The following is an 18317-nucleotide window of genomic DNA, read 5'->3' on the forward strand; positions in this document are numbered from 1 at the left end:
TCCGCTGAATTAGTCATTTCCCCTGTGCATGCATGCTCAGTCGCTTCAGTCCTGTCTGAGTCTTTGCAACCCCATGGACCATAGCCTGCCAGGTTCCTCTGTCCATGGAATTCTCCAGGCAAGACTACTGGAGTAGGTTGTCAAATCTTTCTCCAGGAGATCTTCCTGACTCATTGATCGAACCCACATCTCCTGCATTGCAGGCGATTTTTACCACTTAGCCACTGGGGAAGCCCAGTCATTTCCTCTAGCCCATGGTAAATGGGAAAAGTGCGCTAGATCCCTCCGATCCATAATCAGGCTGTATAATGTATTTTCACATCTCCACCTCATTACTTGTGGCAGCCAAGAGTGAGCACTGGTGAAGACGGCCCTGAACACATAGAGCTAGTGTGTAGCATTCGGTAAGATGGAAAGATGGGGAGGGGGTGGTGAAAATGGGAAAGCATTTCTCAAGCAAGAACTAGACTGCACACACAAGAAATAGTGTGAAACGTTTGTGTGTGTGTGTGTCCAGGTTATTATTTAGATAGTTTTTCTGCCTGTCTGTGGGGATGATCAGTAGAAGACACAGTTATACACATACATGCACCACACACACACACATGCACACATTTCACATTTTAGTATTCTGCTGCTTAACCATGTACTCTGTCCAAAGTACAGTCTGCCTTCTTGGCCAGTTTGCACTGTATGCCCAATATGAAAGGTTACTGTGGTCACTTTAACTTGGAATAAATTAATTAATTTTGAAAGTTCTCCCCAATTCATAATATAACAAAGGCATGGGGCTGTGAGTCCAGAAATAGAATGGGAACATTAAGAAATAGAGACATGTTAATGGAAACTTACAATACCATATGTAAAATAGATAGCCAGTGGGAATTTTCTATATGACTCAGGGAACTCAAACAGGGGCTCTGTAACAACCTGTAAGGGTGGGATGGGGAGAAAGACGGGAGGGAGGTTGTGGAGGGAGGGGACACATGTATACCCATGGCTGATTCATGTTGATGTTTGGCAGAAGCAAACAAAATTCTGTAAAGCAATTATCCTATCATATGTGAAACGAATCGTCAGTCCAGGTTTGATGCATGAGGCAGGGTGCTCGGGGCTGGTGCACTGGGATGACCCTGAGGGATGGGATGGGGAGGGAGGTGGGAGGGCGGTTCAGGATGGGGAACACATGTGCACCCGTGGCGGATTCATGTTAATGTATGGCAAAACCAATACAATAAAGTAGTTAGCCTCCAATTAAAATAAATAAATTTATATTTAAAAAAAAGATTAAATAAAAAAATAAACAGAGCCATGTTAAAAAACACTTCAGTAATGCCCCTAGACATTAACACATATCCTAGAAGTTAATAGACATTTCAATTCCAGTAAAACAATGTCAAGCTTGAGAACCCCACTTGGTAGATTATACTTAGATATATTCATTGTCCTTGGGACCCTTAGCTTTATAGGATTTTTCACTAAGTATGCCATTATAATGAAGACTATTTTGCTGATTACTTGCCCTTGAATTTGAATGACCAAACTGTTAGAGAGCCTAATTAGGAATGGCACATGAGGTTTGTTGTTATCATCATTTTTCCAAAAGTCCTACTCCAAGGTCAGCGTCTATTAGTCTTGTTAGAATAGTCCATATACCTGCTATTAATCACCATGTATTTCTTCCCTTAGGGGAAAGCTATGTTTGCTCCTCAGACAACTTCTTTAAGAAGGTGGAGTACACCAAGAATGTCAATCCTAACTGGTCTGTCAATGTGAAGACATCTGCCAATATGAAAGCCCCTCAGTCCCTGGCCAGCAGCAACAGTGCCCAGGCCAGAGAGAACAAGGACTTTGTGCGCCCCAAGCTGGTGACCATCATCCGCAGTGGGGTGAAGCCTCGGAAGGCTGTGCGTGTGCTTCTGAACAAGAAGACAGCCCACTCTTTTGAGCAAGTCCTCACTGATATCACTGAAGCCATCAAACTGGAGACCGGGGTTGTCAAGAAACTCTACACTCTGGATGGAAAGCAGGTAGGCACTTTTTTTTTTTCCCCCAAATTACTCTTCATTTGTTCTGAATCCTTAGTTGACCATCTTAAACCTCAAACATCATTTTTGGTTGGAAGACCCTTCCTCCACCTCTCATTATCCCTACCTGATATGTTATGTCTCATTTGGAAGAAATGTCCATTCAGCAGACAATGCAATGTCTGCTGGGATCTGAAGCTTTGGAATGCAATCTGCTTCTGACTTACCAAGTAGAATGGTCACTTATTAGCTTCCTTATCTGCTAAGAAAAGATGTGTTGAAACCTAGGTACTGCATACTCTTTTGAATATGAATTTAGCTATTACATGAGGCAACCTTGATTGTTCAATGTATATGACTGGAAATGAGATTTGTGCACTCATTCCCTGTCTGATACTCTTAAATTGGTACTCAACATCCATTCTGATGAAAAGAAGTTGAAGTGGCCACCGTATTCTATGGAAGGAGTCATATATGGGGGAAGCACTGAAGTCCCTGGTTTGTTGTCTTTGCCTCACACAAGACTACATTTTTTCCCTCTCTTTTCCATGTGACATAGCTGTCTTAATTTGGCTCCACTGATGGTTTCTGTGAGAAAGGGATTATTTCAGCATCCTAAAATTAGCCCAAGAAAGATGCTGACATCTGTTCCTCTCCAAATCAGGTTCTGCATGTCACTGGTTATGGTACTAAAGTACCACCTATATTAATATCTGGGAAAGAATGCAGCCAGGCGTCTCCATCTGACAGATGCACCATTCTCTTGAGCATGGGGAGCTGTAAATATATGACAAAAAATGTTCCAAGGAAAGTGGAACAGTGGCTGATTCCTTTGCCTCTAAAGAGGATCCTGGTCCATCATCAGACAAGACAAGTGTGGATTATTATCAGTCCATACTTTCCACCTCTTAAAATACCTTTTGTGTTTGAACTATATAGATTCTAAAAAAAATTGATTCACTATATCAGAATTATGAGTATTCAAATGCAGAGCTATGTCTCCTTCCATCATTTCTATTATATACTGTGCACTACAAGATTTTAAGTTGCTGGGAAAACGCAAATACATGTGCATGGTGATTTGGATAAATGTGTGCCTTCTATCTGTTCCCAACCATTTTGTGATCTGAGAGAAACTTGGAGGTATTAGTTGTATGTGATTTGTGTTGGTTGTACCAAAGCAATGGGTTTGTCTGCAGTGTGAAAAGTTCTAACTCCTAAGTATCTGTCCAAAGAGTATCTGTTTTTTGAGGACCAAGTATATATTGAACAGGAGCTATCCAGGAATAGGAATACTCATCAGAAACCTCACCTCAGAGAAGTACGGCCTAGGAATTTTATGATCAGTGAATCTTAGAGTTGAGGGTGACCTTAGAAGCCATGATATTTAGTCTCCCTTCCATGGCAAGGATATAATCTACAACCATTTCAATTTCATAAAAGCCTATTTCACTGTTGAACAGCTGGAGTTTTTAGAAAGATTCTTCTAACATTAGGCATAATTCCGTTTCCCTGTACCTTTAGCCTCTTGAAGAAGTACAGGACAAATACAAACCAGGAATATCAGACTGGGATTTAGAAGGCATAGTTTCTAATCTGGATATTGCCACTTACTCTGTGACCTTGGGCTCATCAGGTAACTATTCTGAGGCTCACGCTTCTCTGCACAAAGGGGCTAATCACATCTGCCCTTTCCATGCTCACAGGATTCTCATGAAGATCAAATGAAATCATGGATATGAAAGCAGTCTGGAAATCAAAACACACGATATAAATGTGTGTGCATACAGTTCATCATGAAGTGAGATAAAATATGTAAATTGTCAGACAATTTAAATATGTATTAATAAATGTTATGTCTCTTTCCTCAACTTTACCTTTCTATCATTCTTACCACAAATTTCCAGCATTTTATGGGATGTGCCTTCTGTTGGCTATGCATTCCTTGCCATTCTGGGATTGTTCCTAATAATAATAATAATAATAATAATAAAGGACACCTCCACCTCCTAGGTAAGCAAGCTCCAGTCCAGTGATGGTGGATTTTCATCCAACTCCTTTCAAGCATGGGTTCCCATTTATTTGGGGAACACTTTACAAAATGTCAAAGTATGATATGGTGCATATACAGACACGTCAGGGAGGAGTGTGCAAGGGAGCAGAACAATGCCTTGGCAGACATCAGTGACTCTGCACTTACTGTTCATTCTCTTTAAATTGTCTCCCTCTCCCTACTCTGACCCCTGGGGGTCATCTTTTAAGGTCTGGTCCCAATCTAATAATATTTCTGTAAACTTCTCTCCATCATGCAAAGTTAAAGTAATTTTAATCTTTATTTTAAATGCTCACCTCCTGATACACAGTGGATGCTCTATAAATGTTTGTTGATTGAATGGTCTTTCAGTTGTGTCTGACTCTGCAACCCCACAGACTGTAGCCCACTAAGCCCCTCTGTCCATGGAATTTCCCAGGCAAGAATACTAGGGTGGGTTGCCATTTCCTTTTCCAGGGGATCTTCCCAGCCCAGGGATCAAACCCACATCTTTTGGGTCTCCTGCATTGGCAGGTGGGTTCTTTACCACTAGCACCAGACTACACTTAGGTCTATCAGAAGACATAGCCGGCTTCCAAAGGGGTTCATATTCCACCTGGGAAGCTCCTATTACTTACTTAGAAGTCACTGAGGGCAGATTTTTAAAGAAGTTTTTTCCCACAGTATATTCTGAGGACTGAACCCATTTCCCCACTCCCAGAAGCTCTTCATGAAAGGGTTTTGTGGTCAAATAAGATTGTGAAATGCTGCACCTTATGTACCTTTCTTAGAGACTCACATTGCCCACTGGTACTCTAAATGTTCTGAGAAGTCCTGCAGAAAGGAAATCCATTTAATTTAGACTCAGTATTTCCCAATCTGAAGCTTCCCTCATAGCTCAGTCAGGAAGGAATCCACCTGCAATGCAGGAGATGTGGGTTGGGAAGATCCCCTGAAGAAGGAAATGGCAACCCACTCCGGTGTTCTTGCCTGGAGAAGCCCATGGACAGAGGAGCCCGGCAGCCTACAGTCCATGGAGCGGCAAGAGTTGGACATAACTTAGCGATGGAACCACCACATTTCTCAATCTTATTTAACCACAAACATAGTTCATGGAATACACAGATATACACACACACGTGCACACACACACACACACACACAAGACAGAGAGAGAGAGCACTATGAAATACTGTTTAGAGAATATGCTGAATGATTAGGAACTAACTGCTCTTACCTCACTGGTAAGATTGTCATACATAGGGTAACCCATAAATCAAACATTGTTATATGGTTACAGCAAGGACATTAAATAAGAGAATTTAGGGGTATGGGACAAAACCTACTAATTAAAAAATAGGGACTGAGTATACTGAAAGTGGGAGCCAAATTCAAAATTTTGGAGCCCAGCCCATTTCCCAATTCTAGTGATGACAGCCCTCATGTTAACACCTGTCAGTCACTTTGATTACTACTAGGTATTGTTACTACTTGAGAATATGACCTTCCTCTGTGCATGCTGAAGGCACACATGTTGCAATGACTTGGACTTGCTTGGCTGAGATTCCATGCCTGTCTTTGGCTAAAAGTGGCACCAGGCAGAAATGATGAAGTATGGTCCAGGCTATTTGTTATGGAACGTTTTTATCATGAAGTCAGGACCATCACTTGATTTCAGTCTTGCTTTAACTGGATCCCAAATGGACCAAATCAAGTCGTTTTCTGCCCCTTTGTTTAAATAATCACCAGTTAAAACAGCCCAGTTGATTATACCTGATTTATTGTTGCTTCTGTTCTCATGTGTACCATTTGACTGACTGGCTCTAATGATTGACAAGCAATCTGGATATGGCTCTCATCTCTTTCTCTCTGTTTTTATTTTGTTTGGACGTGCTTTTGGAGCCTTTGATCTTTTTAGGGCTTATGTTTTGCTGATGTAGAAGACCAGTTTCCTTTGAGATATTTGTGGTCTGTGTAGACAGCGAAGCTGTAGTGAAAAAAGTCCAGGTGTTAGTCGCTTAGTTGTGTCTGATTCTTTGTGAACCATGGACTGTAGCCTGCTAGGCTTCTCTGTTCATGGAATTCTCCAGGCAAGAATACTGGAGTGGATAACCATTTCCTTCTCCAGGGGATCTTCTTGACTCAGGGATCGAACCCAGGCCTCCAGCATTGCAGGCAGTTTCTTTACCACTTGAACCACCAGGGAAGCTCAGATGGGGAAGCTAACCATCACTAATAGAATGAGGTCCCAATTTATTCCTCACTTCAATAAGAAATTGATAATGGAATAAGGAGTAGTTCGTAGGGCCCTGGCTACTCCCAGGGGCTATAATGGATTTCTAGGCAGCCAGGGCTTCCCTGGTGGCTCAGACAGTAAAGGATCCACCTGAAATGCAGCAGACCTGGGTTTGGTCCCTCTGTTGGGAAGACCCCATGGAGAAGGGAATGTCTACCCACTCCAGTATTCTGGCCTAGAGAATTCCATGGACCGAGGAGCCTGGCAGGTTACAGTTCATGGGGTCACAAAGAGTTGGACACGACTGAGCAATTTTCACTTCACTTCACTTCAGGGAAAACATGATGAAGGGATAGATGGTGATACATATTAGTTCACTCTTAGGTGAGCTTGTTCTTTTGATTCCTGGAGTGGTTGCAGTGTGTTGACAAAATTCAGTTCAGTTCAGTTTAGTCACTCAGTTGTGTCCGACTCTTTGCGACCCCACGAACCACAGCTCACCAGGCCTTCCTGTCCATCACCAACTCCCGGAGTCCACCCAAACCCATGTCCATCGAGTTGGTGATGGCATCCAACCATCTCATCCTCTGTCGTCCCCTTCTCCTCCTCCCCTCAATCTTTCCCAGCATCAGGGTCTTTTCAGATGAGTCAGCTCTTCGCATCAGGTGGCCAAAGTATTGGAGTTTCAGCTTCAACATCAGTCCTTCCAAAGAACACCCAAGACTAATCTCCTTTAGGATGGACTGGTTGGATCTCCTTGCAGTCCAAGGGACTCTCAAGAGTCTTCTCCAACACCACAGTTCAAAAGCATCAATTCTTCTGCATTCGGCTTTATTTATAGTCCAACTCTCACATCAATACATGACCATAGGAAAAACCATAGCCTTGACTAGACAGACCTTTGTTGGCAAAGTAATGTCTCTGCTTTTTAATATGCTGTCTAGGTTGGTCATAACTTCCCTTTCAAGGAGTAAGTGTCTTTTAATTTCATGGCTGCAGTCACCATCTGCAGTGATTTTGGAGCCCCCAAAATTAAAGTCTGACATTGTTTCCACTGTTTCCCCATCTAATTCCCGTGAAGTGATGGGACCAGATGCCATGATCTTTGTTTTCTGAATGTTGAGCTTTAAGCCAATTTTTTGACTCTTCTCTTTCACTTTCATCAAGAGGCTTTTAGTTCTTCTTCACTTTCTGCCATAGACGTGGTGCCATCTGCGTATCTGAGGTTATTGATATATCTCCCAGCAATCGTAATTCCAGCTTGCGCTTCTTCCAGCCCAGCGTTTCTCATGATGTACTCTGCATATAAGTTAAATAAGCAGAGTGACAATGTACAGCCTTGACGTACTCCTTTTCCTATTTGGAACCAGTCTGTTGTTCCATGTCCAGTTCTAACTGTTGCTTCCTGACCTGCACACAGATTTCTCAAGAGGCAGGTCAGGTGGTCTGGTATTCCCATCTCTTTCAGAATTTTCCACAGTTTATTGTGATTCACACAGTCAAAGGCTTTGGCATGGTCAATAAAGCAGAAATAGATGTTTTTCTGGAACTCCCTTGCTTTTTCAATGATCCAGCAGATGTTGGCAATTTGATCTCTGGTTCCTCTGCCTTTTCTAAAACCAGCTTGAACATCTGGAAGTTCACGGTTCACATATTAAATTATCCAGCTATAAATCTCTATAATCAAGCCACATGCTGACCCTTTATGGTTAAATGTCATTGACACACAAAAACTAGAACCCAAATTTCTGGTTCATTTGGTAGTAGTGGCTCAGTAGATACATGGTCTACCCTTGAAGTCATTTCCATTAAGCACAGGGCATGGTGATTCTGTTAGAGATTCAGAGCTTTAATAATAGACTTTTAGCTGCAGCTGTTTCTCACACCATCCATTTTCATGTTATACTTACTGGGATCTCTAGTCTCAGTTTAGTCCACGTCCAGGTTCTATACAGTCACAGATTCCCTATGGCCTCAACATGCCTGCCTAAGGGATAAGTACGGCCTTTAGTATTTGTGTTAGCTCTGTTAGGCCAACTTTTAAAATTAGATGAATTTATTTTCTGTTTCTGTCTATATCTTTCTAGTACCAACTACTTGAACCAGGAATTTTAGGTCTCAGAATAACAGAAAATAGTTTTAAATGATTCCCAGATTACCCAGAGCTTTGGAAGTTAGAACAGGAATTTTAAGAAATGTTTTGAATAATGAGATGGTAGAATAGGAAAATGAGAGCACAAAGGGTATTTGAACTGCTGTTAAGTATTCCAGGAAAGACTTTCTCCTTCCATCTTGCTATGCTAAATAACTGGGTGCTGGAAGCACAAAGGTAATTGCAGGCAACACAGGAAGACTAGTTGGACTTAACCTTGGAAATGTTGAGTGCATTTCCCAAGGTGGATATATCTTTATTTTGCTTGTGTAGGCGTTTCTTCTCCATCTCCCCCCCTCTCCCCCACATCTCAGCCCCCTCCAGCCACATCTGGTCTTAGTTATACTCCTTGGCCTTCAGGTCTCACATAGCCAACCTCTCTCCCCTCCTAGCGCTATGTCCTGTCAGTCAACGTTGGGCTCAATAGAAAAGGCCACATGGACATAAATTATGCCCTCAATGGGAGGTCATTTATCATTGACCTTCACTGAACAAAACCAGGCTGGAAAGGTAATGTTTGTATTACCAAAAGTTCCCTCTCCTCAACCTTCTACAAATTGGATTCCTGGAGACAGGTTTTGAGAGGATTGGCTTGAGCATGAAATAGAAAAGAGCAGAGAAGTGGAGCCAGGCTGGGCCCTTTGAAAAGAGATAGTTTGCAAACGACTTTGCCATATGTAGTATAGACTTCAAGCTGTCTCATACAAAGATAGATTTTGTACTTTTAAAGCAGGCTTAAGGGGATTCCTTGGCGGTCCAGTGGTTAGGACTTGGCACTTTCACTGCTGGGGCCTGGGTTCAATCCCTGGCCAAGGGACTAAGATCCCACAAACCACGTGGTATAGCCCCCTTTCCTCTCAAAAAATAGGTCTTATGATGGAAGTGGCCCAACATCAAATATACTGATCTTCTGGAAAGAAAGGACCAAGTATAGTCTGGTGATTGGTTATTTCTTCAGCAATTTATCATCTTCAGTTCAGTTCAGTCACTCAGTCGTGTCTGACTCTTTGCGACCCCATGGACTGCAGCATGCCAGGACTCCCTGTCCATCACCAACTCCTGGAGATTACTCAAACTCATGTCCATTGAGTCGGTGATGCCATCCAACCATGTCATCCTCTGCCATCCCCTTCTCCTCTCGCCTTCAATCTTTCCCAGCATCAGGGTCTTTTCAAATGAGTCAGCTCTTCACATCAGGTGGCCAAAGTATTGGAGTTTCCGCTTCAGCATCAGTCCTACCTATGAACATTCAGGACTGATTTCCTTTAGGATGGACTGGTTGGATCTCCTTGCAATCCAAGGGATTCTCAAGAGTCTTCTCCAACACCACACTTCAAAAGCATTAATTCTTCGGTGCTCAGCTATCTTTATGGTCCAGCTCTCACATCCATACATGACCACTGGAAAAACCATAGCCTTGACTAGACAGACCTTTGCTGGCAAAGTAATGTCTCTGCTTTATAATATGCTGTCTAGGTTGGTCATAACTTTCCTTCCAAGGAGTAAGTATCTTTTAATTACATGGCTGCAGTCACCATCTGCAGTGATTTTGGAGCCCCCAAAAATAAAATCTGCCACTTTTTTCACTGTTTCTCCATCTATTTGCCATGAAATGATGGGACAGGATGCCATGACCTTAGTTTTCTGAATGTTGAGCTTTAAGCCAACATTTTCACTCTCCTCTTTCACTTTTATCAAGAGGCTCTTTAGTTCTTCACTTTCTGCCATAAGGGTGGTGTCATCTGCATATCTGAGGTTATTGATATTTCTCCCGGCAATCTTGATTTCAGCTTGTGCTTCTTCCAGCCCAGCGTTTCTCATGATGTACTCTGCATATAAGTTATATAAGCAGGGTGACAGTATACACCCTTGACATACTCCTTTTCCTATTTGGAAACAGTCTGTTGTTCCATGTCCAGTTATAACGGTTGCTTCCTGACCTGCATACAGATTTCTTAAGAGGCCAGTCAGGTGGTCTGGTATTCCCATCTCTTTCAGAATTTTCCACAGTTTATTGTGATCCACACAGTCAAAGGCTTTGGCATAGTCAATAAAGCAGAAATAGATGTTTTTCTGGAACTCTCTTGCTTTTCCATGATCCAGCGGATGTTGGCAATTTGATCTCTGGTTCCTCTGCTTTTCTAAAACCAGCTTGAACATCTGGAAGTTCATGGTTCATGTATTGTTGAAGCCTGGCTTGGAGAATTTTGAGCATTACTTTACTAGCATGTGAGATGAGTGCAATTGTGTGTAGTCTGAGCATTCTTCGGCATTGCCTTTCTTTGGGATTGCAATGAAAACTGACTTTCTGTAGTCCTGTGGCCACTGGTGAGTTTTCCAAATTTGCTGGCATATTGAGTGTAGCACTTTCACAGCATCATCTTTTAGGATTTGAAGTAGCTCAACTGGAATTCCATCACCTCCACTAGCTTTGTTCGTAGTGATGCTTCCTAAGGACCACTTGATTTCACATTCCACGATGATTGGCTCTAGGTGAGTGAGCACACCATTGTGATTATCTGGGTCGTGAAGATCTTTTTTTGTATAGTTCTTCAGTGTATTCTTGCCACCTCTTCTTAATATCTTCAGCTTCTGTTAAGTCCATACCATTTCTGTCCTTTATTGAGCCCATCTTTGCATGAAATATTTCCTTGGTATCTCTAATTTTCTTGAAGAGATCTCTAGTCTTTCCCATTCTGTTTTTTCCTTTATTTCTTTGCACTGATCACTGAGGAAGGCTTTCTTATCTCTCCTTTCTATTTTTCGGAACTCTGCATTCAAATGGGTATATCTTTCCTTTTCTCCTTTGCTTTTTGCTTCTCTTCTTTTCACAGCTATTTGTAAGGCCTCCTCAGACAGCCATTTTGCCTTTTTGCATTTCTTTTTCTTGGGCATGATGTTGCTCCCTATCTCCTGTACAGTGTCACGCACCTCCGTCCATAGTTCATCAGGTACTCTATCAGATCTAATTTATTATCTTAAGAGTTTTATTGTTGATGAAATGCTGAAGGCTCTGAGCAGTGATGGAGCTGGGGCTTGGTCATTTCAATCAAAACTTTGACACAGTATTCCAGTCTCTCACACTGACTAGTCTATCAATATCCAACATTCAGCAGATGGAAAGAGCCTGAAAGTGGGATTCAAAGACCTGAATTCTAGTCTTCACTCTATTTTCCACTAGTTATATGTTTTGGGAGTCAATCAAATCTCTTTTCTGGACCTCAGTTTTTGAGATAAGTACATGACCTACAAGAGTATTTCTAGCTCCATGTTAACAGAGTAGTCTTCTTACAGTGTTGCTTCTGTTTAGGTATTTTTCACCAAGCTGCTATTCTTCTCAAAGCCCTCCACCTCTCTATGCTCCTAGTCTCTCCAAACTGATGTAGTAATCACCTTGGTGGATATGTTATTTTCTAGGATGGTTCCTAAAGGGATTTACACAGTTCTTATATTCAGATCTTTCAATGTCTGTGATGACATAACCAGAGAATACTTTCAAATGTAATTTTGATTTGACTTCCTTTTCTTAACAATGTGGATGACATGAGAAGCAGAGGGTGGAGGAATCACGAAACAAAATGAGATAAAAGCCAGCTTGCCAATTGTTCCAAGCATTTGACAGTGCCATTCTTAAGGTGTCTTCAGCATAGTGGTGCTATTTTCAGTACAGAAAAGGAATATTGCCAATGCGAGAGGCTAGCATCAGAGCTATTTCTTAAGTAATCAGAAGAATCATTAAGTGGGAGTTTATTAGGGAGTTGATTCCATGAACAACCTTTGAAGTAACTGGCTTCTTGTTTTTAGTTCTTTATTTTCATCTTTTCCATTATTGCCATTCCCTCAAAGTGAAGGACAATTGATTGTCTCCAAATGCAGTTTTAAAAATAGCTTTATTGAGATATAAACCCTTGTGTGTGCTTAGTCGCTCAGCTGTGTCTGACTCTTTGCAACCCCATGGCCTATAGCCCGCCAGGCTCCTCTGTCTATGGGATTCTCCAGTCAAGAATACTGGAGCGGGTTGCCATGCCCTCCTCTAGGGGATCTTCCCAACCCAGAAATCGAACCCAGGTCTCCTGCATATAAACCTCATACCATACAACTCACCCGATTCAAGTGCACAGTCCAGTAGCTTTTAGTTTATTCAGACAGTTGGACATCTGTCACCAGGATCAGTTTTAGACAATTTTTATCATCATGAAAACAAACTCTACACCCTTTAAACATCATGGTCCAATCCCCCAGCCACCCCTTTCTCCAGGCAATCACTTATCTACTTTCTGTCTCTACAGATTTGCTCATTCTGGACTTTTAATATGAATGAAGTCATCCCACATGTGATCTGTTGTGGCTGGCTTCTTTACTTAGCATGTTTCCAAAGTTCATCATGTTGTAGCATCACACTATTTCATTCCTCTTTATGGCTGAATAATATTATATTATTATAAGAGGATATACTACATTTTATTTATTTATTATTGAATGGAAATTTGAGTTGTTTCAACCTTTTGTTATTATGAATAAAGCTGCTATGAACATTCATGCTCAGATTTTTATGTGGACTTATGTCTTTATTTATCTTGGATAAACACCTAGAAATTGTACTGATGGGTTGCATAGTATGTATATGTCTAAAATTTTAAGAAACCACCAGACTATTTTGTAAAATGGCTGTACCATTTTACATCCCTACTAGCAATGTATGAGGATTCTTCCCATCTTGCCAACACTTGTTATTGTCTATCTTTTAATGAGTCATTCTAGTGGATATAAAATGGTATCTAATTGTGTTTTTTTTTTATTTTCTTATCCCTAATAACTAATGGTATCAAATATATTTTCTCATGCTTATTGGACATTTGTGTATCTTCTTTGTTAAAATGTCTATTTAGATCTTTGCCATTTAACAATTAAATTATTTCCTTATTATTGAGTTATAAGAATTTTTTATATATTCTAGATATGTCTTATATCACATGTATAATTGCCAAATATTTTTCTCCCAGTCTGTAGTATGTGTTTCCATCTTTTTAATGGCTGTCTTGATTTTTCAAGAATGAATTGTTTTATTTTGCTGAAATCCAGTTTATTAATTTTTGTGTATCATGTGAGTTAAGGGTTAAAATTTTTTTCCTTCCTTCTTTTCTTCATTCCTCCCTCCCTCTCCCTCTTTCTTTCTGGTCTTTCTTTTTTTGCAAATGTATATCCAACATTTCCAGCACCATTTGTTGAAAAGATAAGACAGATTTTTTTTTTAATGTGAGTTTAATCCAAGAGTTAGAAATAGCAGTGACCCATATATCTGGCAAGTACCTTGACTTCAAGTTAGCAGCCAAATTCTGTGAAGTTTTCTCTTCCAAGAACTTTGGATGTGAACTAACAGCACAGAAGTTTCTCTTGTATAGATGTTCTGGAACAGTAACTCAATCCAAAGCTATAACAGTGAGGTTGGCTAAGCCTCATTAAGTAGGAAAAACATAAGAGGGCTCAAGAGAAATTAAAAGGACCTATTGTTCCTTGGCAGTGCCCCCCATGCTCTAGACTCTTGGTCTCAACCCACACCCATCCAAACTTGCTTATCCCCCGTCGTATCCCTTCAGGGTGGTGTTACACAGGATTGGGCCTGCGGAGTAGGGAGATGTCAAGAATTTCTTGGATTGCTTTTTTGGGGAAAAGCTTAATTAAGATATAATTCACATACCATATATTTCACCCATTCAAAATACACAGTTCAATGATTTTTTAGTGTATTCATAGACATGTTGCAGGCATTACCATAGTCAATTTTTAAATATTTCATAACCTCAAAAAGAAATTGTGTTAACTTTTAGCTACCTCTCCTCTACCTCCTATTTCTCCTAGCCCTAAGCAATCATTAATCTACTTTCTGTGTCTATAGATTTGCATTCTCTGGACATTTTATGCAGATGAATCATGTAGTCTTTTGTGACTGGTTCTGTTCACTTAACATAATGTTTTAGGCTCATCTATGTTCTAGTATATGTTTGGATTTCATTTCTTTGTATGGATGAATCATATTCCATTATATAATTATACCACATTTTATGTACCCATTCATTGGTTGATGGACATTTGACTTGTTTTGTTTCCATCTTTTGACTATTATTACTAATGTTGCTATGAGCTTATGTGTGCAAGTTTTTGAGTGGCCATATATTTTTATTTCTCTTGAAGATATACCTAGTAATAGAATTCTTGGGTGCTGGGGTTTTTCCTTTTGCCTAACCACCAAATTCATGTTCCTAAAGCATGTACCCAAAAGACTACTCCAAGCAAACAAATTGACAGTCTTTTTTTTTTTTCTATATAGAGATTTGGCCCAGATTTCTTGCCTAAGGGAACACTAGAAGGAAATATGAGGGTCCCTTTAACAAATTTCCTTAAAGCTAGAGCAAATGCAAAGAAGTCATTTCCCTCTTCTTTTTATCTTAGTCCCACCCTGCCCTTTCTAACTCTCAAGCATCAAAGAATCTTTCTAAACAGAAGGAACTTCTACTACAAAGAATTACAGGTTCTTCCCTAACCACTGTAGCTTCTTTTAAAAAGTATACCAAAAGGGATCTCCAGAACCCCAATCCATCTATTTTTCCTAGATTTAAAATTCTTTTATTTTGATATCACAGATTCTACCCTCTCCAGGTCTTGTGATATTAGCTCTTAAGGGGGAAAAAAAGAAGTTTGGGTGTAGAGAGCCACCGCAATCCTGTATACATTATTAGCTCAGTGGTCTTTATCTGACGCAGTTTTGCCCCTAAGGGAACATTTGGCGTTATCTAGAGTTTCCTTTTGAATTGTGGTGTTGGAGAAGACTCTTGAGAGTCCCTTGGACTGCAAGGAGATCCAAACAGTCCATCCTAAAGGAGATCAGTCCTGGGATTTCTTTGGAAGGAATGATGCTAAAGCTGAAACTCCAGTACTTTGGCCACCTCATGTGAAGAGTTGACTCACTGGAAAAGACTCTGATGCTGGGAGGGATTGGGGGCAAGAGGAGAAGGGGACGACAGAGGATGAGATGGCTGGATGGCATCACCTACTCGATGGATGTGAGTTTGAGTGAACTCCGGGAGATGGTGATGGACAGGGAGGCCTGGCGTGCTGCGATTCATGGGGTCGCAAAGAGTCGGACACGACTGAGCGACTGAACTGAACTGAACTGAGGGCTTCCTTTGTGGCTCAAATGGTAAAGAATCTGCCTGCAATGCAGGAGACGCAGGAGATGTGAGTTTGATCCCTGGTTTGGGAAGATCCCCTGGAGGAGGAAATAGCAACCTACTCCAGTATTCTTGCCTGGAGAATCCCATGGATAGAGGAGCCTGGCTGGCTACAGTCCATGGGTCACAAAGAGTCAGACATAACTGAGCAACTAGCACTTTCATTTTCACTTTCAGAGACATTGTTGGTTGTCACAAATGAGGGTGAGATGTTACTGAAATCTAGCTGGAAGAGGCCAGGGATGCTGCTTAATATCCTACCATGCACAGAACAACTCCCTGCAGCAGAGAATTATCTGACCCAAAATGGCAGGAGGGCTATGACTGATAAACTGTGTTACAGGAAATAGTGCAAGGCAAACATGGCAGAAGATGAATCTGAGAAGAAGTCAAGGGAAAGATTCAGAAATAACCTTGTAAAAACTACCTTATGGAGCTTGGATATTATCCTGTAGAGAAAGAAACCACTAAAGGATTTTAAGCAAAGGAACAGTGTGATCAGATTTGCAATTTGGGTTAGTCACACTGTTGTTCTGGATTTGAGGAAGACAAAACCAGAAGGGAGACCAAGTAGAAGATTGTGTGGTAGAATAGGAAAGAAAATAGAAGGATCTAAGCCCAGGGAGTGGTATTGGACATTGTTGTTATTTAGTCGCTAAGTTGTGTCTGACTTTTGCGACCCTATGGACTGTAGCCCACAGGCTCCTCTGTCAGTAGGATTTCCCAAGCAGGAATACTGAAGTGGATTGCCATTTCCTCCTCCAGGGGATCTTCCCAACCCAGGAATCAAACCCACATCTCCTACGTCTCCTGCACTGTCAGGCACATTCTCTACTGAGTCACCTAAATTACTACAAATGTAGCAGTTTAGAGCACCAGCCACTTATTATTTCACAGTTCTATAGATCAGAGCTAAAGCAGCCTTGACTGAGTTCCTTGTTTAGGATCATGCAAAACTAAAGTCACAGTGTCATATGGGCAAGGCTCTTACTGGGAGGCTCTGAGTATGAATCTGTGCTTCCTTAGTGGTTCAGCTATAAATAATCTGCCTGTACTGCAGGAACCACAGGAGACATAGGTTCAATCCCTGGGTCAGGAAGATCCCCTGGAGAAGGAAATGACAACCCGCTCCAGTATTCTTGCCTGGAGAAGCCCATGGACAGAGGAGCCTGGTGGACTACAGTCCATGGAGTCACAAAGAGTCGGACATGACTGAAGTGATTCAGCACACACGAGGATGAACCTAGGTCCAAGCTCATCCAGATTTTTGGCAGAATTCAGTTCCTTGAAACTGTAGGTCTGAGGTCCTCACTTCCTTGCTGATTGTCAGCTGGGAGCCGTTTTCAGCTTCTGGAGGCTACCAACATCCTTCTCACATGGCTCTTTCCATCTTCAAGCCAACACAGTTACATAAAATCCTTTTCAGGCTTAGAATCTCTCTAATTTCCCCTTCTGCCAGCAGTCAGAGTAAACTCTTGCTTTTGAAAGGCTCACGTGATTAGATTGTTGCTACCTGTGTAATCTCCCCCTTGATGAACCCAAAGTCAACTGATTATTAACCCTAATTATATCTGAAAAGTCCCTTTGTGCCATACAACATAACATAATCATAAAAATAACATATCATGTTCCCATGTTCTTGCCATATTCAAGGGGAGGAGATTATACAAGGGCAAGGATCATTCTTATAATTTTGCCTGTCATAGGTGAGGAAGGAGGAGGATTCAGGTGACTCTGAGGTTTATGGGTAGATTGTAGAGCCATTCACTAGGCTAGGGAAATCCAGGGCAAGAAACAGAGTTTAGATGTACTGAATTTGGGATGCCTTGCTACATCTGAGTGGAATCTCCAGAATATAGTGATATATATGGGTCTGGCATCTAGAGAGAGGCCTGGGCTGGAGATGTGTAGATTTGGGAATAATCTGCAAACAACGGTGGTTAAAATAATGCAAGTAGAGAAGTTGTTCCAGGAAAAGACTATGGGGGGATATTTGCATTAAGGGGATGAGTAGGAGGAGGAGCCCAGGAATTGATAAAGAGGTCTGTGGGTAATTAGATGATGTGTCCAGAGAGGCTAAGAGAATAGTTTTGAGATAGGACTGTGCAAGTGTGTCAAATATGACAGAAAATGTCTATTTCAAATGGCAATTTAGGTTATTAAACCAGTCAAATTCAGGTCATTCGAACAGTCATTATGGCTGATTATAGGAGGCAAAATTTTCCAATCGATCAGAGGAAAGAGTCTGGCTCAGGAAGGTCCTCAGAGGCATGTAGGCAGATGGAGTCATGAGTGGGTCAGGCTATGGGATTTGATGCTTTTTGGCAGTTCCCATGCTCCAGATCTATCATAACTTGCTTGTCCAACGTTTCATTTTCCCAGGGCTTTCCTCTCTGTCAGCTCCTGTGTTATATGTCATTACCAAAATGCCCTTCTGGTATAACTTCTGCATTTTAATATGCAGAGCTAGCCATTTATCTATTGTGCCCTGTCCTGCCTTATAACTTTAAGCTATATATGGCACCCCACTCCAGTAGGTTTTGCCTGGAAAATCCCATGGACGAAGGAGCCTGGTAGGCTGCAGTCCATGGGGTCACTAAGAGTCAGGCACGACTGAGCGACTTCCCTTTCACTTTTCACT

At 41.4% G+C, this 18317-nt stretch overlaps 1 protein-coding gene across 10 annotated transcripts in view; it reads left to right on the forward strand.

Annotated features, from left to right (window-relative positions):
• DCX (doublecortin) overlaps window positions 1-18317 on the forward strand; it is a 124892-nt gene that overhangs the window by 10018 nt on the left and 96557 nt on the right. For all 10 annotated transcript variants that reach the window (XM_042241818.2, XM_060408432.1, XM_060408434.1 and 7 more), the window contains exon 3: window positions 1690-2030. In XM_042241818.2, coding sequence (XP_042097752.1) covers window positions 1690-2030 — 341 coding nt within the window. The remainder of the gene's footprint in view (window positions 1-1689; window positions 2031-18317) is intronic.

This window comes from Ovis aries, chromosome X, assembly GCF_016772045.2.
Source record: "Ovis aries strain OAR_USU_Benz2616 breed Rambouillet chromosome X, ARS-UI_Ramb_v3.0, whole genome shotgun sequence".
NCBI lineage: Eukaryota > Metazoa > Chordata > Mammalia > Artiodactyla > Bovidae > Ovis > Ovis aries.